At 39.3% G+C, this 22,350-nt stretch overlaps 2 protein-coding genes across 2 annotated transcripts; both read left to right on the top strand.

Moving 5' to 3' along the window:
* The first annotated feature begins 486 nt into the window (after positions 1-486).
* On the top strand, positions 487-6,684 carry LOC144459431 (uncharacterized). The gene is made up of 5 exons (XM_078163494.1): positions 487-788; positions 1,214-1,288; positions 1,580-1,636; positions 4,718-4,878; positions 6,448-6,684. Exons 1-5 carry the CDS (start codon positions 749-751, stop codon positions 6,565-6,567), a joined length of 453 nt encoding a protein of 150 aa, XP_078019620.1. The 5' UTR covers positions 487-748; the 3' UTR covers positions 6,568-6,684.
* Positions 6,685-8,394: 1,710 nt separating this feature from the next.
* Positions 8,395-21,897, top strand: LOC117247542 (5-hydroxytryptamine receptor 3A-like). Its single transcript, XM_033612124.2, has 7 exons — positions 8,395-8,488; positions 11,572-11,741; positions 11,942-12,102; positions 16,069-16,279; positions 16,395-16,574; positions 18,376-18,461; positions 20,332-21,897. Coding segments are annotated over exons 1-7 (1,047 nt in total). The 5' UTR covers positions 8,395-8,486; the 3' UTR covers positions 20,569-21,897.
* Positions 21,898-22,350: the final 453 nt, after the last annotated feature.

Consider the following 22,350-nt stretch of genomic DNA (forward strand, 5'->3'; position numbering starts at 1 on the left):
ATCTGAATATAGTGATTAGAATTTAGCTCATTGCTGCCTTTGTACAGTGTCAGAGATCATTGAGCCTATAGTAAACCAAAGAATTCTGAATTTGGTACAACTATTTTGCTGCTCACTGTATCCTTGAACAGCAACGGTGGCTGAGGCTCATGGGTACCAAAGTATTTAGAGCCATCTTTCAAATCAAAAGGAAAAAGCAACATGATTTCTTAGATTATAAGGTGAAATAATTAAATCTGATAGCCATAAAATAAACCCTTAGTGCTGTTGAATTATTCTTTTTTCAGAGACCTCCAGGACCAGTGGCTCCCTCTACTTTGCAACTCTATCAAGAGCAGCAATTGTGGAGATGAAGATGTTCAGTGTTAAAGATGGGCAAGAAATGAAGTGTGTCAACAATTTATCCTTGATCGATCGATCGATCGATCGTCAGTCGGTCGGTCGGTCGGTCGGTCGGTCGGTCGGTCGGTCGGTCAGTCAGTCAGTCACACTCCCTTCACACACAGCTCATCCATTAAACTACTTGGGAAATTAAACAGCCACAACAGTGGTAGCAAGAAGCTTGTGGTCTGATGGCAGAATTGATTTGCTCACAGGCGGCTAAGTGTCGAGGGTGTTGGCAGGGATGGACATTAAATTTGCCCAGCCCTCTCCAATATAAGGCAGCAATATTATTACTGCAACACACATTTCCAGTCAACACAGAGAAAACAGGGACGCTCATTAACTCTGCAGACCTCTCACAGTCATGAAGCTTGCAGATTTCCTCTTACTGCTCTTCCTCACAGGTAAGCTGGAACAATTCTGTATGATGCATGCAGCTGTGACATTTCTATTGTCACCCCAATACAATGGACGTGAATGGAGCATAAAAAACTATATAATAATTCTACAAGCAATATCCCCTTCAAAAGGTTTTCACAGTGTGATATGTGGATAATTCAGAGTTACAAGTACACTGTTCCTGGGAAGAGCGGTTGCTGCAAAATGTTTTCATTGTCGCTTTACAGTGCTGTGAGATTCACAGATGAAATCCCACTCCCCTCCATTGTTTTGGGGTTGAGACAAAAATCTCTAAGATCATAAAACCAGTTAAAACCTCAACTATGAAACTATCTGCAGATGCACTTAATCATGCTGTGTATGAAGGCAGGAGATGTGTGTTCATGAAAATAATATTAAATCTAAAGAGCTGTTTATTCGTTTCTTTCAGATGGAAGTACCTCCAGTTACTCAGAGCACACAGAGCTTGATGATCAACAGAAGTCAAACCAGAGTTTTGGGGAAGGTATGTACAGAAAAAAATGCACAGTAATTATATATGTGAATAGTTATATTTATAGCAGTTATTAAGGAATCTCAACACCAGCTAAAACCAACCAGAGCAAAGCAGGAGAATATATATTTAATGAAGTTGGTTTGCTGATCCTTTTTGTTTTTAAAATCACATTTAAGGATGTTTAAAGATTACAGATAAGATTTGAAAAATGTGTTTTGAGAGTATTTTGCTAACAGTTTAACAAAACTGTAAACTGCCATAGTTGAATCAGGATAAGACGTGTATACTCTTTTCTGTCAGGTGGAAATACCTCTGTTAACTCAAATGATTATGTCGACTATACGGACAACAACAAAGGTATGTTCGGGTAAAAAACAATCTACAAGTGCACAGTGATTGTATGTTTTCATTTTTATTCTTGTAGCCTTAATTATATAAGTCTTTAAACTTAAGACATTTTTTAAATTGTGATGTGTAACAGATGGATCTCAAATGGCGAGTCCTGTGTAAATATAAATCAACACCCTCTATAATCTAACCCTTGGGGGTTCCCCCAGTAGAAATTTATGGAAACTCGCTATAGTAGGGTGGCATAGCTAAACTATCATTCATTATGTGATGAAAGCACAAAATTTGGTACATGTGTTGGTGGATATATTTCAAACAAATCTGGATGTTGGAGCATCGCAAAAACACACCCTAGTTTCCATAGCAACCATTTATTCAATAAAATTAGTCAAAATATTTAAATGATTCATTACAATATTTTAAAAATGTAATCATGTATTAAACTAAGAAAAATACAGTTAGACACACTCACAGTTCACATTAAATTAAGAACAAGCGCAAATTCGCAATAGCTGCGACCTCATACATGCATGCATCCACACAACATGCATCCACACAACCTCAAGAAAAGCAAAATTTTCATTTTGAAATGCTTAGTATAGCGCCACCTATGAATGAATCCTGGTCATTTTTTCTGGCATAGTTACTCATGGTCTCTACTTGCAGTATGCAAATTTCGAACATTTTTGGTCAAGTACTTTTTGAATTATTCAAGAAAAGCTTTTTGGACCGACCAACCAACCAACCAAAAATGGCCGCCAGTGGTTACTGGCATGGAATGGTTTGGCTATAATCCTATAGGTGCTGTTTCATGTTTTAGTGCCACAAATATAATTTAGAGGGATATTAAAGTGGAAGAAGCTTTATAAAAATGTAATACAACAGAACACGAGCTTTTTAAAACATTTTATTAGCTTCTCATTCACAGTTTACGGGCTCCTCTTTGGCTTGTCTTCCTGTGTTGCTCCTTAAAAAGCAAAAAATGAAAATATTTTAATCATTTGCCAGATTGGTGGGGCAGCATAGCTCAATATTTTTCTAGAATCGTTCAGTTTTGTGATAAAAGCACCAAATTTGGCAGATGTGTTGACAAATATATTTAGAACAAATCTGGATACTGGGGCATCAGAAACTCGCCCCCTGGTGGCCACAGCAGGCAACTGAATCCTACCTGCCCATGGACCCGTCCCGTGGATTGGATCCACTCCAAAATGTAATGGCTTCTAAGTTGGACCATGCTACATGCCTCCACCAAGTTTTGTGAAAATTGGTTGGAAAGTTTTCACATAATCCTCATCCAAAAAATGAATGGAGGTGAATGGGCGGGCATGTGTGGGCGGCCCGTGGACGCGCCCCCTGAGTTGGATCAACACTAAAATTTAATGTATTTAAAGTTGGCATGTGTTACATCCCTCCACTGAATTTTGTGAAAATCGGTCAGGCAGTTTTTGTATAATTCTGCTAACAAACTAATAAATTGGGCGGCATAGCTAAAAATCCAATGGTTTGGCTTCAGCCAAACCATTCCATGCCAGTAACCAATGGCAGCCAGTTTTTGGTTGGTTGGTTGGTCGGTCGGTCCGTCGGTCCACAAAGCTTTTCTTGAATAATTCAAAAAGTACTTGACCAAAAATGTTCAAAATTTGCATACTGCAAGTAGAGACCATGAGTTACTATGCCAGAAAAAATGACCAGGATTCATTCATAGGTGGCGCTATACTAAGCATTTCAAAATGAAAATTTTGCTTTTCTTGAGGTTGTGTGGATGCATGTTGTGTGGATGCATGCATGTATGAGGTTGCAGCTATTGCGAATTTGCGCTTGTTCTTAATTTAATGTGAACTGTGAGTGTGTCTAACTGTATTTTTCTTAGTTTAATACATGATTACATTTTTAAAATATTGTAAAGAATCATTTAAATATTTTGACTAATTTTATTGAATAAATGGTTGCTACGGCAAGTAGGGTGTGTTTTTGCGATGCCCCAATATCCAGATTTGTTTAAAATATATCCACCAACACATGTACCAAATTTTGTGCTTTCATCACAAAATGAATGATTGTTGTGATATATTGAGCTAAGCCACCCCACTACTAGCAGCATTTTGAAACAAAAACAAAAATCTTACATCACATGTTCTCAAAGTTTTGATGACTCAGTGCAATTTTTAGGGAAGCATATGATTGAGGACCACACAGGAAAAGTGCACACACATTTTTTATTACAGCTTTTAAAAAAAACACACACAAAAAAAAACAATTAAATTACATTTTTATGACATATTGTACAAAGATATTTTGTAAGATAATGTGTTATTACTTTTTTTTACAGCGTATTATACTATATTTTTATGACATATGATACTATAATTTTTTTATTTCATTTTTATGACATACTATCAACATCAATTGTGATTTACTACATAATGCTCATATTACATTCTAGTTTTCCACTTCTTAGCCTAATACATTTGAAAGTAATGAAATGGAGACAGTATGGTATTTGACATTGATTATACCCACAGCAGTCGAGCCACAGCTTCTGCTGGTAATAGTGAGGTGTCAAGTTTATTCATGACAACATCTCCATTTTTGGTCATTTTGGGGCTTCTGTTTGATTTTAAACAAAGTCTTGTCTTTTGGAATATGAAACCTTCATTACCAACTTCAGACAATGAACACAATTTTAAAGATTGTAAAGACATGATGACAAGTTGTGAACACTTTTGAACTGCACTCTCATCCCACGCCTTAACATAGCCTAGACTCAAATGCTTAAAAATGCTCACAATTATGCATTAGTAGTGGACTGATGACAGAAGGCCCTGCAGTTCTGCCAACACCCATCTCATAATGACCACAAACACTGGATACTACTGTAGATTTTTGTGAGCTGGTGCTTTCCAAGGTTTGATGATGAATCCAGAAGCAGTGGCTACCTGCAGAGACTACTGTTAGTAATTTCTGCTCAGTTACATGTGATTAATTTCTTAGGTTACAATTAAAAAAAGGAGCGCGGAAGTCTGCATTTCTCTTCCTTTTAAGAGAAAAGTCCTTGATAGAAGATGTGTGTTGATGTTTCTGCTGTAGATAAGGTGGACTCTGAGGTTACCTGCAGTTATCAGGATGTTGTAAACTACCTGAACCTGACCAAAAACAAGGAGCTGTACACCACTACTCGACCTGTTACAGACTACAAACAGACTACAAAGATACACATCCAAATGTCGATCTATGGTATCCTAGATGTGGTAAGTTTCAAATGAAGCTTTACATTTTCTGTCAAATTTTCCTTTTTAATGATGATGATCATTTCCACTGTCAAGGACTGGGTTCATTGATCTTTCTTGTTCGAAGAGTTCATCACATTCTGTGGAAATGAAGGCCATGTAAGGACAAAATGATTGAACAATACTTTTGTATTCTGAAAGTTCAGTTTGTATCGTGTCCACACTAGTCCATACTGGCTCCAGGAAATGGCCATATACGAGCACTATAATACTGGCATTCTGCTTTCATATGTTAGCAAACTAATTGGCAGCCATATGAATTAAGTACTGTGGGTGGTGACTGACTGATGAAGGTCCCTCGGGGGCTTGCCCTGCTGAAACCATCTAATGCTACTAATCTGTATACTCAACTCAACTTGGCTGTAGCCAACCATCTCTCTTACAGACTCACCCTCGACACCTCTCGTACCTGCCGTACCACCGCATATCAACTTAATGCCCTGCAGTTTTGTGGCTTGAAAGGTGCGCAACATCAAATACTGGGAAACATAGACACTGCAGATGCTGTGTATATATATATGAATTTGACTCCGAAGAAAAAATCCAGCTTAATAGTCTTATCAGTTTAATGCAGTCATATCCCAAATTGGGTTTACACAGTTGTGTGTCCTTATTCATTCCAACTTTTCTGGCAGAAGTTACACTGCCATCTAGCTGACACCTACCACCAACATGTAGAGAGCATGATTGTCTGTAATCATTTTTGTTTTAAATTTAAGGTGTATTAACTGGAACTGGACAAGTGTTTCCGTGAGCAACACCACCTCCTGTCATAAATATCTTAATCTGGCTAGCACCATTTCCTTTTTTAAACACAGGTGTTTGCAAGATGCATAGCGATGAGGTCATGTATCTATTTGAGGCTATGTAAGATTATTAACTGTCGTAAGACGGTGGTGGACAAAGTAAAAACTTGCCTCTAACATAAATTTATATTTATTGATATAAAACCAAGTCTTGCAATGTAGCATATTTCATAAATAAAATATTACATATTACATACCAGTCTAGGAGGAAAAAAGCCAATTCAGGATCAGTTTGCCTGCGCTCAAGCACCATGCTTTTTATGTTATTTTTGTTCTTAAGTCAATTCTTTTCTCTTTCCTTGCTGATCTTACTTCAGTATCAGCCCTAACCACAAAATATAATGTCAAAAAAAAAAAAAAAAAAAAATCAATGTATTTCCTTTTAACTGGCTAATGTACTTACTGTGAAATATTGTGTTTAAAAATGTAAACATAGGCTCCTCCAGTCTGTGTGATGTGAATTATGTTGTTTGACTTGAAAGGCATTAAGGCAAACTATTAAAAAATAGCCACTGTTCTTGCTGATGGTCTCATTTGCTTATGTAGATTATATAGCGTCATCAGTATTAAAGTCACACTTTTTTGTAACCAGTCAAAAACTCCTTGTAGCTGCATTAAAAACTCCCATAGTGTTAAGCTTTTGACAGTTCTGCTGTGTGCATGGTCAGAATATAACTGTGCTGCTAGAAGGATTTTCACCCATACTGTATTTCTTTGCTCATAGAGAGAGATCGACCAGACCTTTGTTACCAACATTTGGGTTTATATGGTAAGTTTTTTTTCTGATGAAAGCATTTTAAAAAAAACAAAAAAAAAACAATCATTCTCACCTGTTCATCATTAGTGGTATGGAGCTTTATCCCTATCTTTATTCAAGAGAGTGGTCTATAAATTTGAGAGCATTATTTATTGATTTCACGTTCAAAAACCCTGCCCTCACACTCAAATAGCCTCTGCTTGCGCTTGGATCTAATCTGTTTCTGCTCAAACTGTGTGCTCGCACTCAGATACCATGTTGGTTGCACTCAGATACAATGTTGCTTGCACAGATTTCCTGCTCAAGCTTCGGCTTTTCTCCTCGCACTCAAACTGTTTCTGTGCGCTTGCGGAATTTCTGCTCTCAGATTTCTGCCCTGTGCTTGGATTTTTTCGTGTAACAACCCTGTCAAAATCCCCCAACCAATAGAATGCCAGATTTACTGCTGACCAATGAAATGATCCCTGCCTCCTTGTGGGTGCGCTCACTTTAGTATTAGAGCATTCTGTCCGGGCGGGTAGGCTACTCTTTAACCGGGTTGATCCACTCCCACCCTCTTCCCCTGTCGGGAGTTATTTTTCAACAGTCACCGGCTCACTATACATTATCCCTTATTTATATAGCTATATAAGCAATAGGCCTATCTCACGAGAGGGAGTGACGTTCTGTATATCGTCACGGCTGTTGTATAATATATATATATACATTCACACATATACAGTACAGGCCAAAAGTTTGGACACACCTTCTCATTCAATGCGTTTTCTTTATTTTCATGACTATTTACATTGTAGATTCTCACTGAAGGCATCAAAACTATGAATGAACACATGTGGAGTTATGTACTTAACAAAAAAAGGTGAAATAACTGAAAACATGTTTTATATTCTAGTTTCTTCAAAATAGCCACCCTTTGCTCTGATTCCTGCTTTGCACACTCTTGGCATTCTCTCCATGAGCTTCAACAGGTAGTCACCTGAAATGGTTTCCACTTCACAGGTGTGCCTTATCAGGGTTAATTAGTGGAATTTCTTGCTTTATCAATGGGGTTGGCTATTTTGAAGAAACTAGAATATAAAACATGTTTTCAGTTATTTCACCTTTTTTTGTTAAGTACATAACTCCACATGTGTTCATTCATAGTTTTGATGCCTTCAGTGAGAATCTACAATGTAAATAGTCATGAAAATAAAGAAAACGCATTGAATGAGAAGGTGTGTCCAAACTTTTGGCCTGTACTGTACATATACATACACATACACACATACACACACACACACACACACATACATATATATATATACATCTAATAAAGCCCTGGAGGGTGGGAGTGGATGAACCCGGTTAAAGAGTAGCCTACCCGCCCGGACGGGATGCTCTAATACTAAAGCGAGCGCACCCACAAGGAGGCAGGGATCATTTCATTGGTCAACAGTAAATCTGGCATTCTATTGGTTGGGGGATTTTGACAGGGTTGTTAAACAAAAAAATCCAAGCACAGGGTAGAAATCTGAGAGCAGAAATTCCGCAAGCGCACAGAAACAGTTTGAGTGCGAGGAGAAAAGCCGAAGCTTGAGCAGGAAATCTGTGCAAGCAACATTGTTTCTGAGTGCGTGCAACATGGTATCTGAGTGCGAGCACACAGTTTGAGCAGAAACAGATTAGATCCAAACACAAGCAGAGGCTATTTGAGTGTGAGGGCAGGGTTTTTGAACGTGAAATCAATAAATAATGCTCTCAAACTGACAGACCACTCTCTCGAATAAAGATAGGGATAAAGCTCCATATAGTGGAAAATAAAATTGTTTGCAGCAAAGTGCATTGTATCACTCTGTCTTTCTCTTTCCCTCCTTTCTCCTTATTTCCTCATCCCCTCCTTCCCTTGTTTTCCTATGTAGGGCTGGCAAAATGGACACATTCAGTGGAATCCACTTAAATTTTGTGGAATTCAAGAAATAACAGTTCCAAAAGATTTATTATGGAGGCCAGATCTAACTATTGAAGAGATGTAAGTTTTAACATGTTTTCACACTCATAAATCCACATAAACTTACTAGAGCATCACTTAACTGTTTGGAAATTACACAAAAACTGAAGCACTCAGATGCCAAAACATAAATGCAAAAGGTTTAAATATGCTGACTATATGCAATATTTATTACATTACGTTGTTGTTGTGTTTAGCTTCTAGTGGACATGCTAAGGTTTGAATACATGGTAACACTGTACTTTATTTCCAGCAAATTACAGTGTACTTATTATGTACACTGAGAATCAATAGAACTCTTAAAGGGTGCATGCATCAGGGAGGTTAGGAATTAAGGGGGTTACAACTTTGTTGGGGGACTTAAAAATCAAAGGGTACTTAAATGTTGCTACTAGACAACAAGACAGGAAAAGTGGGAAAACAGGGTAACTATGCTAAAAATTTTTTTTTTTTTTTTTTTAAGCTATGCATGCAGCTTGTCTCTGGATAGCAAAAGCACATGGGAGAAGTTTGCCTAAAGGGCAATTCTGTAACCTAACCAAGAAATCCTGTTCTTGAAAAAAACCTGCAGGAGAACTGCCCCCAGCAGCATGTTAATGCCGGTCTGCCAGAAACTCAGTCCACCACTTATGTCCAGACTGAAATATCTCAGCAACTGTTTGGTGGATTATTATGCAGTCAGGTACAAATATTCATGGTCCCTGGAAAATTAATTCTACTGACAATGGTGATCCCCTGACTTTTTCTCTAGCAGCACCATGAGGTTGACATTAAGGTTTCAAGTGAAATGTCTTGGCAACTATTGAATTTGGGACGGACATTCATGTTTCCCCCAGGATGAATTGTAATCAATTTGCTCACCTCGTGACTTTTCATGTAGAGCCACCATAAGGTAAAACAGAAAAGCATACTCACCACCAATTTACTTAGTTCCACTTGGATAGGGAGGTCCTGTGTTCATAGTGGGGGTGTACCCTAAGTCAAATATGTTATTCAGGAAAGCAAATCATGTAGTGGAAACCAATATGTCCTGCTTGTTATTGTTCACTTTCACTGTTATTCACTGCAGCCTAGCTCTCAGCACATGTGGACCACTTAAAACTCGCAGCACAGAACTCTTCTAAGTGGTAGATGAGACCAGAAAGTTAGAGCCTGCAGCAGACACAAAGTTTACAAACTGACTTTTTAAACAAAGGAGAACAAAGCTGAATAAGCGCGATACTGATGACTCTGTATGGCAAAAGAACAACCAGTATCCTCTGTCCTGCAACACTGAAATACAGCACAGTGAAGACTATACTAAAACCACAATTCTTTCCAGCCTTCCTTATCCCCCATGATGGCCCCCAGCTAACAAAAGCAGTACACCATAGTGTCTGTTTTCCCCCTCCATTCATGGACTGTTAACATAACAACTGGGCCTATTTAACCATAGCACATTAACGGTGCAAGCTGATTTTATGTTGTTCAGTGAATTCTATTGTGATTTCTTTGTAGTCAGGTTATTGGGTTATTGGATTTGCTTAAGCTAAGTTGGTGTTAGTAAGTTAATGCTTCACACAGACCCAGGGTTCTGCATGCAACTAAACATTATGTAAACTAACCCGGCATCTTTATACAACATAGATCACAAACATATATACCAAATTTGGCTACCTGAAACAACTACACTCAGAGAGGGATTTCAGGGTTTCCACTTTACATGTTTCAATTGTTCTATTATTAATCTACTGATCACATATTGAGGCATAACCTTAGCAATCTTTGATTTGACCATCTTCTTCTTGTTTCTTGTGAATAAATACTTTTGGAACATAAATGCTGTGGATTTTTATATTGCACAAAGGGAATATTTTCAACCTCTGCCACGTTAAGAACTCCAAAATCTTTCAATCTTTACTATTGCTATGCTAATTTTGATATTGTTGTTATTTTAATTATCAGAGTTCCAAATTTAGGTCATTTTGTATCTTTTATGGGACTGAATTAATTAATCAGCCATTATTTGTATTATTTTATCATTGTTAATAATGATTTTGATAATCATTAATCATTTCTGATAACCATTTACGTACTTTCAATCATAAGTTCCCAACACTGTGTCAGCCATTATGTATTTTCAAATCAATTCATATCATTTTGGATGACCACAAGGTAAAATAATTTAGTTTATCACAGGTTATTGAAAAAATAGGGGAACTGTCTTATCTAGGATGAGGCGTCATGTGCAGAAGTGTTTTGACAAAAGCCCCCAACTGAATTTCTTTCAAAGTTAAGCTTAAAACCTGTTGTTTTTAGCCATATGTTTTCAATTCCTCCATTTAAAAACTTTGTCAAAAGATTGAAAAAATAATAATGTAATATTTTACCTTGTATATTAGTCAGTATTAATCTGCTTAAAATGAAACATGCGGCCATAGGTTTCATAGAACTTTAACTTAGTGTTCACTAACACTAGCAAGCATTTCATGGTTATTTAAACAGATAGCAACAAGGTGGTTGGTGGGTTCAGCCATTCGATTAAACATAATTCTGAGAAGAAGAAGAAAAAAAAAGAATTACAAAAGACAGAAAAATGAAAAGTACAGCATGAGGATGTGAAAATATACTTCCTAATTAATTATATGCCAATGTTAAATGAATTTAATGCTTTGAAGGCCCAACAATTGCAATGCCAGTGAATATTAGCTTAGAAAATACAACATTTGCCTGATTACACATAACTTTTGGTGTAAACTGTACCCACTTCTGGTCACAGATCATTTTATTGGTTGCACAGACACACGTCTTTGTACATCCAGACACTGTGCCTGGGGCAGGAGTGTGACACCGGTTGATACTCTTCTGATAGTTATTGGAGGTACAAAAGTGAACTGCATGCTGTTGCGGCAGGATTGAGGGATGAATCCCTGAACTGACAGAACACTGGCCTCTCGTTCTAGTGGTAGATCACAGGAAATTAAAGAGTTTGACTAAAATAGTCAACTGAATCTATTGTGGGTTATGTAGATTCATACTTTGTGTTATAATGGATCATACGCTATGTGAAATTCAGGTAGAGGCTTAATGCTTTTGCCATAATATCTGCATTTGTTTTCTTACAGGACAGAGAAAGACAAGTCCCCCCCAACTCCTTTTCTCACCGTTAAATGGCACGGTCTTGTTGAATTTAGGAATGATCTGGTGCTGGTCAGCTCTTGCAGGATGCAAATTTTCAAATTCCCTTTCGACATTCAGAGCTGCAATCTCTCTTTCAAGTCTGGTGTATACTCTGGTGAGCCCGTAACCTGCTATGTTTAAAAGTTTCTAGACATTCATCTAAATGTGTATATTTTGTGTTGGAATTAATATGTGTGCTGTAATCACTTTTGACAGTTTATGGTCACATGAACACACCAACACATACATACACTCCTTCTTTGTTGAGCTGATAAGAAACCTCAAAGTTTTATTTTTATTTCATTTTTTCTTCAGATAAAGAAATAAAGTTTGTAGCAGAGTCCAGTGCTACAAAGAACACACAGTGGGCTCTTAAAGTGATGCGGACCCAGTATGAGTGGCTCTTCATTGGCATGACTGTCAAAGAGAAAACCATCAACAATTTTAGCTGCAATCAAAGCATGATTGTTTACACTGTAAGTATTAAATGGGTTATACTGCTAAAACTTTTTTTTTTTTCGACAAAAATGTACATGTAGACTTATTAATATTTCACTTGCTACTTTTACTAAAACCTGCAATAACACATTATCCTTTTTCGGCCAGTTGCAAGAAGCTGGAACAAAAGTTTCTTATTTACTTATCCAACAGTTATGAAGCAACATATAATTCCTTTGCTGACCTTTGTTCCTTGGTGACCTCCAGCTCCATCCAACCAGGAACCAGCAAAGCTGAAATGTAGCACATTTACAGCACGGCAACAACACTCAAGCCCTGGCAGATGCCCTGGGCTGTTATAACCAAAACAGTAAAGTTGCAGCTGGACCTCAAAGCAATGACCTGAACCTTGCAATAAAGCTCCACAAAGCCAAGAAAAGCTGCACCCTCTGGAATTAATTCTCTATAGGTTCATCAAGCAACACTACTCATGATGCCACATTGTTTTTATATAATCATGTATAAATGATACATTGCTGTTATATACTGCTCAAAAAACCTAAGGCAACAGTTAAATCACACATCAGAGCTTGACAAACAAATTATTGAAGTTGAAAATCTTTACTGATGTTTATTGTATAATGTGTTGAGAACAAAATAACGTAATAGTGGTCAGTGAAAACCAACCTCACTCAGTGAGGGCTAAATTCAAAAATGTCACTGAAAATCAAAGTAAAAAATTTAAATGACAGGCTGATCCAAATTGCATGAATTTTATCACGGCAACTGATAATGTGACTCAGTATTGTGTACGGCCCCCATGTGCCTGTATGCACTCGGACAGTGTGTGGGCATGCTCCTGATGAGTCAGCGGATGGTGTCCTGGGGGATCTCCTCCCAGACCTGGATCAGGGCATCAGTGAGCTCCTGGACAGTCTGTGACAGTACTTGGCAGTGTCGGATACATCGACACACAACATCCCACAGGTGCTAAATTGGATTTAGGCCAGGGGAACGAGAGGGCCAGTCAATGGCTTCATCATCCAGGAACTGCCTACACAATCTGGCCACATGAGGCTGGGCATTGTCCCGCACTAGGAGGAACCCAGGGCCCACTACACCAGCGTAAGGTCTGACATTCACTCTCAGAATATCATTCTGGTACCTAACAGCAGTCAAGGTACACCTTGCTATTACATGGAAGTCTGTGTGACCCTCCCAGGATATGCCTCCCCAGACCATCACTAACCCATCGCCAAACTGGTCATGCTGGATGATGTTACAGGCAGCATAACATTCACCGTGGTGTCTCCAGACTCTTTCACGCCTGTCACATGTACTCGGTGTAAACCTGCTCTCATCTGTGAAGAGAACGGGGTGCCAATGGCGGACCTGCCAATTCTGGTGTTCTCTGGTGAATGCCAAATGAGCTGCATGGTGCTGGGTGTTCTGCTGTGAACACAGGTCCCACTAGAGGACGTTGGGCCCTCATGCCACCCTCACCATCAGGATGGTCAGAAACATGCACACCAATAGCCTGCTCAAGGCCATTTTGTAGGGCTCTGGCAGTGCTCCTCCTGTTCCTCCTCGCACAAAGGAGCAGATACGGTCCTGCTGCTGGGTTGATGCCCTACTACGGCCCTGTCCACCTTTCCTTGTGTAACGGATAGTCTCCTGGTATCTCCTCCATGTTCTTGTGCTGGTAGGCACAGCAAAGCTTGCGGCAGCACTCATGGATGTGCCATCCTGGAGGAGCTGGACTAGTCTCGCCACCAGACAATCAGAGATCTCCGCCTTCTGATAGTCTGGGGACACTCCTTTCAAAAGTGTGTTTAACACACTGGCGAAAACGGCCGGCAACAAAGCAACGCCTTTTGCCTTTTTGAAAAGGACACGCCTTCTCGGAAATGTGCACTCCCCCTTTTCTCGTTCACAAGGAAACAAACACACAGCTTGAAAATGGATGCCGAGAGATTAAACTCCGTTTTATCAAACGTGTGCTCATCCGTGAAGAAAATATTTTTTCCAGCGGATGTCTTAGTTACAACATGATTGAGCTAACTGGAGTAGTTTCATGTTGTATCCGACAATGAGAGGCTTTTAACAGATGACGTCCTGATGTTAGCTTTGCTGCTGCTGCTAGCTGTCCCTGACAGCTGCAGCCACTGATGCTTTCTAGACATCGTGATTTCCCAAAACTGAATAAATACCACACACAGCAACACAAAACTGCTTTGCTAGCTCAATCATGTTGTAACTAAGATATCCGCTGGATAAGATATTTTTTTCATGGACCATTTAATGAGTTATTACCTATTACAGACACCGCTAACGGCTAACAGGGCTAACAGCTAACGGTTAGCCCAGCTAAAGTAAACGTGCACACAGAAATAGTAATGTTTGTTCAATCATTGTGTTTATAGACTTTACAAACATCGGATTAGTCTAAATGGTGATACAGTGATGTGAAAAATGCCATTAAATCAGTTATGGTTCCTTTGATCGCTCCAACGTTACTTGGATAACTGTGGCAATTCTAGAGCTTATACATGCCAACGAGCGCTGACCTCCGGGGATGCGTGCATTTATCAGACCCAAAACCCATGCGGGGTGCCCCCCAGGGCGCCGCTTTGGTGACTCTAGCCTACCATGGTGACCACAGGTAACGGGGAATCAGGGTTCGATTTCAGAGAGGGAGCCTGAGAAATGGCTACCACATCCAAGGAAGGCAGGATATATATACACACACACACATATATATATATATATATATATATAGCTAAAAGCTCTGCTGGTTTTCTACCCGGAAGTATTTGTAAACAACAAGGCGATTCCCTCTATAGTCCGGCCGGATGAGTCATGGCCTTGTAAAGGATTATGTTTGTTTCTTTTAGTTGGCGAGAATGTGTCGCCGCAAATGCGACAAACATCCACTAACTTTGACGGCGTTTTCTGCAAGCAAGGCTGAACTATTTTGTACCGCTACACGTGTTTCTAGTGGGACTATGTTTACAAGCACAAGAGTTCAGCGAGCCACCAAAGGACCGCCCTGCAGATTTACTATTGGTTCTGCAACGTAGGGAGTTTTTTTAAACTCTGAAATTATATCCGCCCATCTAAACACAAAATCAGGGAGAAAGTCATCAGTCTTTAGTTAAGCAAAGCGTCTAAAGACTGACTTGTGAGTCTAGAGCTGGACTACCTGTGCAACCTGATTGGGCTGCAGGTACTGCCTCATACTACCAGTAGTGTCAAGGACACCAGCAGAACAAAAATCTAGAGAAGAATCAGTCAGGAAGGATAAGGAGTGAGCAACTGTCTGTGGCCACCACATGTAAAACCATTCCCTTTTGCTTTTGCCTCTCCATTGCACCTGTTGTCACTGAAACTGATTCACAATCACTTGTGCTTCCTAAGTGGACAGATTGATATCCCTGAAGTTTAACTAACTTGGTGTTATACTGTGATGATTAAAGGACAACTTTGGTATTTTTCAACCTGGGCTCCATTTCCCCATGTGTATGTGTGCGTATGATTCATGGGTACCACTCGTTCTAAAATTGGTTCAGTATTGAGCCACGAAACGAGCTAAAACGGTAATGGGGGCAAATGCGTCCCGTATAAAAGTGCTTATTTTCGCCACTGACCGGTTCAGATCACCAGTGCTATCTCTGTAAATAGCATATGGTAGCGGCCCTGGGGCAGTGGTGAGTGTGAATGAGTGGAGTCAGCTGTCAGTCAGTGTTGGAGCAGAAAGGCGGAAGTTGTCCCCGCTTGGTAATGTAAATGAGTATGTGTGTGTGAAGTGTTCCCTTAATTTTTTTGAGTAGTGTACGTTGATCAAAATCACTTTAAGAAAATCATTTCAAGGCTTCCTCAACCACTGCAGACATGAGCAGATTCTTTTTTTTGTTGCAACCTGGGTACTGCATTTTTTTTTTTTTTTTTTGCGAAAGCCTATGAGTAAAGAGATCAACCTCCGGACCCTTAAATACATTTCATAGATCACCATGCGGAGGCGGTCTGTCCTATACATCGTCAACTTCATACTGCCCATCCTGTTCTTCTTCTGTCTGGACTTGGCCTCCTTCCTCATCTCGGACACAGGGGGCGAGAAGCTCAGCTTCAAGGTCACTGTGCTGCTTGCTGTCACTGTGATGCAGCTTATTCTCAATGACATTCTGCCTTGCTCTTCAGACAGGATTCCACTTATAGGTAAAGAAGCTCAAAGTCTTTACTCTATCTGACTTCACTTAATATGGAACAGCACAAATACTGAGTCAATGTGTCGTTGTTTGTCCACATTAATGATATGGCCTTCCCCCTTCAGCATTATACTGTATTGGGATGTTTGGACTGATGCTGCTGAGCCTCCTGGAGACGATTTTGGTGATGTATCTGATAGAGAAAGACTCTACATCCCAAGACAACAAAGCAAATAATGTCCAAAGCCTGAGTGAGGACTGTGTAGGTAAATGGAGCAAAGACGACATACACAGCTGTGATGGAGGTGAGATTATAAATTCTACAAACCTTTGGATCTAAACTCAATTTACCATTGTTATTCAGTTTTCTATTGCTACTATTATATTTTACTGATATGATTTTATTACATATACAGTACAGGCCAAAAGTTTGGACACACCTTCTCATTCAATGCGTTTTCTTTATTTTCATGACTATTTACATTGTAGATTCTCACTGAAGGCATCAAAACTATGAATGAACACATGTGGAGTTATGTACTTAACAAAAAAAGGTGAAATAACTGAAAACATGTTTTATATTCTAGTTTCTTCAAAATAGCCACCCTTTGCTCTGATTACTGCTTTGCACACTCTTGGCATTCTCTCCATGAGCTTCAAGAGGTAGTCACCTGAAATGGTTTCCACTTCACAGGTGTGCCTTATCAGGGTTAATTAGTGGAATTTCTTGCTTTATCAATGGGGTTGGGACCATCAGTTGTGTTGTGCAGAAGTCAGGTTAATACACAGCCGACAGCCCTATTGGACAACTGTTAAAATTCATATTATGGCAAGAACCAATCAGCTAAATAAAGAAAAACGAGTGGCCATCATTACTTTAAGAAATGAAGGTCAGTCAGTCCGGAAAATTGCAAAAACTTTAAATGTGTAGAGTGGAGTCGCAAAAACCATCAAGGGCTACAACGAAACTGGCACACATGAGGACCGACCCAGGAAAGGAAGACCAAGAGTCACCTCTGCTTCTGAGGATACGTTCATCCGAGTCACCAGCCTCAGAAATCGCAAGTTAACAGCAGCTCAGATCAGAGACCAGATGAATGCCACACAGAGTTCTAGCAGCAGACCCATCTCTAGAACAACTGTTAAGAGGAGACTGCGCCAATCAGGCCTTCATGGTCAAATAGCTGCTAGGAAACCACTGCTAAGGAGAGGCAACAAGCAGAAGAGATTTGTTTGGGCCAAGAAACACAAGGAATGGACATTAGACCAGTGGAAATCTGTGCTTTGGTCTGATGAGTCCAAATTTGAGATCTTTGGTTCCAACCGCCGTGTCTTTGTGAGACGCAGAAAAGGTGAACGGATGGATTCCACATGCCTGGTTCCCACTGTGAAGCATGGAGGAGGAGGTGTGATGGTGTGGGGGTGTTTTGCTGGTGACACTGTTGGGGATTTATTCAAAATTGAAGGCACACTGAACCAGCATGGCTACCACAGCATCCTGCAGCGACATGCCATCCCATCCGGTTTGCGTTTAGTTGGACCATCATTTATTCTTCAACAGGACAATGACCCCAAACACACCTCCAGGCTGTGTAAGGGCTATTTGACCAAGAAGGAGAGTGATGGAGTGCTGTGGCAGATGACCTGGCCTCCACAGTCAACGGGCCTGAATCCAATCGAGATGGTTTGGGGTGAGCTGGACCGCAGAGTGAAGGCAAAGGGGCCAACAAGTGCTAAACACCTCTGGGAACTCCTTCAAGACTGTTGGAAAACCATTTCAGGTGACTACCTCTTGAAGCTCATGGAGAGAATGCCAAGAGTGTGCAAAGCAGTAATCAGAGCAAAGGGTGGCTATTTTGAAGAAACTAGAATATAAAACATGTTTTCAGTTATTTCACCTTTTTTTGTTAAGTACATAACTCCACATGTGTTCATTCATAGTTTTGATGCCTTCAGTGAGAATCTACAATGTAAATAGTCATGAAAATAAAGAAAACGCGTTGAATGAGAAGGTGTGTCCAAACTTTTGGCCTGTACTGTACATTACCATTATAATACATCATTTTGAATATGCTACAACTTTCTGTGTCGATCATATCCTTTCAGAGGTGAAGAAATTGAATCACTGTGCCTGTGTCTGTGATGTACCTGCTGACGAACCTCCATCTGAACTGCTGTCTGTGGCCAAAGAGGTTAGGCTCAGGTTGCACTTTAAAGGTTAAAGAAATACTTCACCAACAAACTGACCATGTGTACATCAGTTCCTCACCTTGTGTTATGTTGAATTTTTGAAGAAAACTTTGCTTTTCTTCCATGCCCCCATGGTGAATGAAGAGTCCATAAGCAGAAAAAATTCTTGATGAAATGCAGTAAAAGGGGGCCGTGTGTAACAACAACAAAGCTATATCAAAACATCAGTTTACAGACTCTTAAACAATTCATGTAGTACAATACAAGGCCTAGTCCACATGCACGTGAGAGTATTTGAAAGTGGGGTTTTTTCTCCCTCCTTTATTCTCAAGAAAATTTACATCCACGCACACTGTTGTTGGCATTTGACCTAGTAACAGATCTCCAATTATTAGAGACTTGTGATTCAAAGTATCAAAATGGCTACCAGAAATAATAACTATTGATAATAATTATTAATTATGTTAAACAATGTGACTTCATTATATTAAATCACCCATTGTTAGAAATATGCCCATTTGTTACATTATCAATCCGTCAGTGGAGAGAAGAGTTGCTTAGTGCTGCTTTTGTTAGCTGGGAGTTGAAGGCTGGAAAGTACTGTGGTTCCAGATGCAGTCTTTGCTGTGTCCTTGCTTTGAAGGTGCAGATCCGAGGAGACCAGTTGCTCGATATCCTTGTAGAGTTAGAGGTCTGGTGCTAACTCAACTTGGTTCTTGTTGTTGTTGGAAAGTTAATTGCAAACCTTATGTTTGGCACACTAACTTGTCTGGTCATCATGTTCTGTGTCTGCAGTTAACAGGCCACATTGAGAGCAGAGCTCCAGCTCCTGCTGTGAGGTGAGAAAATGGGAAAGAGCCCCCTTAAATGGTTGAGGGGCAAGAGAGCACAAGAGTCCCCTTCGGTGGTCCAGGAGCAAGAGAGAGATGAAAACAACACTTAATCTTAAATTGGCTTGGTGACATCACAGAGTCACGTGTCAGTGTCACAGTAGTGCCCAAACAAGTTTGAAAACTGTGTCCGTGGGACAGACTCTCACTTAGGTGTGACAATGAGGCATCCTGTGGAGATGAATGCTGTCATTTGTTTGATGAACAAAGAACATGCAGTCTCTGCCACCATTTCAGATGGCAAGACCCAGAGGAAAAGCCTCTACATGTCCAGTTTAGATCTGCACAAATAACAAATCATCTGTCCAGCAGTGAATCCCAACACTGTTATAAAAAAAAATCTGTGTCCAAATGAAAATGCAAAAACACAATTGAATGGTATCACTGTCCGCTACTGTATCCAGAGACTCGTTGTTTATTATTATGTGGCATCATCTTTTATTTTTTCATATTACTTTATTGGCCTTGAGTTTAGTGTTTCAAGGTTAAGAGGTTAGGAAGATATTCACAAATGCTTTTCATTTATTTGCAAATTAATTTAATGTATTCACAGTTTTTTTTTTTATTTGTGGAATGTGTTTGTGTATTTGCAGATCTGTTTTATACTTGCAAAATATTTTTGTGAGTTTACAAATCTTTTTTTGTATTTGTGGAAGGTGTTTTATATTTACAGATTACACATTTACAGTTTTCCTGTGATTTGAGGTCGTCTGATACCAGCCAGCTGTAATTTCTTTTCCTCACGTTTCAAAACACCCAAGCTCGCAAAACATCACCCACCAGCAGGAGCATTTATTGGTCCAGTGCAGCACAGTGCATTTTGTAGGTTTTCTACCTTTTGGGCAAAAGCAAATACCACAGCCCTTTTTCTCTGTGTTCTGTAGCACCAATTTCAAAAGTATTTATGTCTTTCTACTGCATAGAAAACCGAGTTTTATAAAAATACTTTTTAAATAACCAGTCCACTTTATCATGTCTGCAGGGTAGCAGCAGCCAATTGATGGAGTCCATTGTCTTGATGAAGGTCTCAGATGAGCTGACGGCAGTGCAAAAGACATTGACTCTGCTCCTAGACAGTAGGAAGGAAGAAGGGAAGCCTGGCTACTGGACCAGAGTGACTAAAACCATCAACAAATGTTTCTTCATTTTCTACATCACATCAGGAAGTGTGTTTTTAGTTCTTATATTTTCAATATGGACCAATGCAGATTACAAGTAGTGCTCAAGTTTAAAAACGCAATTTGGCCATTTTTTTCATTTAACATTGACACTAACACATCTGTACTCTGTGTTCACACCTATACTTCAGTTCCACTGGTCTGGGCCAAAGAAAACAATGACCTACTGTTGCTCAATACAGATCGCTGAGGGTTCACACTGACTTGTTACGAACCAAATATGTGGACCCACAGTGGAAAATCTAAAATAATTTATTTCTGACGACTGACTGCTGCAGTTCATAGTCTTCATTACAAAGCCTTTGCAACCAAAATATGTATATTGTTATTAATAATTAATGTTAGCTTACACGAGGCAGACACTGTGCATTGTTATTTATCTTTGACACTGAAAGCAGTCACACTGAATGTATTAGCAGAGCTCCCACTCACTTTGTCCAGCGACAATTCCAATCAAGTTTTTTCATCAATATGCCCACATCTTCAACAATGTTGGCAACAAAAAGAAAATAAAAGAGAGAGAGAAAGTCAGCATCACACTGGGCAATTGTACTATGAACAGATTTTGGTCTGTTCTGAATTAAAGTTAGGGCTGGGCGACATTTTTAACCAAATACATCAATATCGTTATTGGGATGGTATTGTAGAGTTCGCTATTACTACATTCTCAAACTGGATAAAGGCAAATAACAAAAAGGCTGCAAGAGTCTGGCATTTTCAGAAGATTATATCACTTTAATGCAGTCTTTAAAACCAGGAAAAGTCAGTGCTTACAATATTATGATATCCAAAATCGAAGGCGATATCTGGTGTCATATCACCATATTGATATATTATCATATATTATCAGTGTATTATCCAGCCCTAACTGAAATTCTGACATATGTAGTCTTTTAGTAATTCTGCATGTTTTACACACTGCTACACATCTAACACATATACTCTGTATTAACCTTTGACACCAATGTGGTGGTGCTTTAGTAATATACATGCCTTTAATGTGTATTGTGCACAATTATGCTGTTCAGTGAGTCGATCAAATACATAGTAAAATATATTAAAATTTAAATGTAGCTCTTTAAAAATCAAGTTCTCCTCTGTGAAAATACAATGTGGTTAGATGTCTGCTGTTTAAGTGCTTTTGGTTTTGTTTCTTACTGATACATTATACTAAGCATACTATACACCAAGTCTTAATTTTCTAAGGACCAGTAAATGTGTTTTTTCTTCCATAGTTTGAGTCATTTCATATTGTCTTTTATGGGATTTTTCAAATCTGCATCTGCATTTAAGCTACATTATATATTCACATTGTAGAATAAAAGACTTGTCATCTGTAAACATGTATCATGACTTTTCATACCGCTGAAATAAACATATAGACAAACTTTGTGTGTGTGTGTGTGTGTGTGTGTTAAAGGTAAGTGACATCTTTTTAAAGCAATTAGAGGTACCCCAACTTTTTGGCAGGGAGCACAGCAGGACTTGTTGGCTTGTTTGTCAGCTTGGTGTCCCTGCCTGGCTCTGTTTGTTTCCTTCCATTGATATGTTATGAAAAAATCTTCCCTGTTGTATCTTAAAACAGAGAGGTAGAATACAGATGGTTGAACACTTAGAGTTGGCAGATAGATATAACCTGTTGTGTTGCAATCCTGTCACTGTGGTGTTTGGTTTCCACTGATGTCCCCATTGCATCCAAGTGGTAAAAAAGAGGACTACTTTCATGAAGTGGAATTTCAGCAGCGCAGTTCACCTTAAATTCATTGCTTTTTTTGGATCAAGAATACCCCACTAATTGATAAAAATCACAAATGAAGAGGCAG

This window comes from Epinephelus lanceolatus, chromosome 21, assembly GCF_041903045.1.
Source record: "Epinephelus lanceolatus isolate andai-2023 chromosome 21, ASM4190304v1, whole genome shotgun sequence".
NCBI lineage: Eukaryota > Metazoa > Chordata > Actinopteri > Perciformes > Serranidae > Epinephelus > Epinephelus lanceolatus.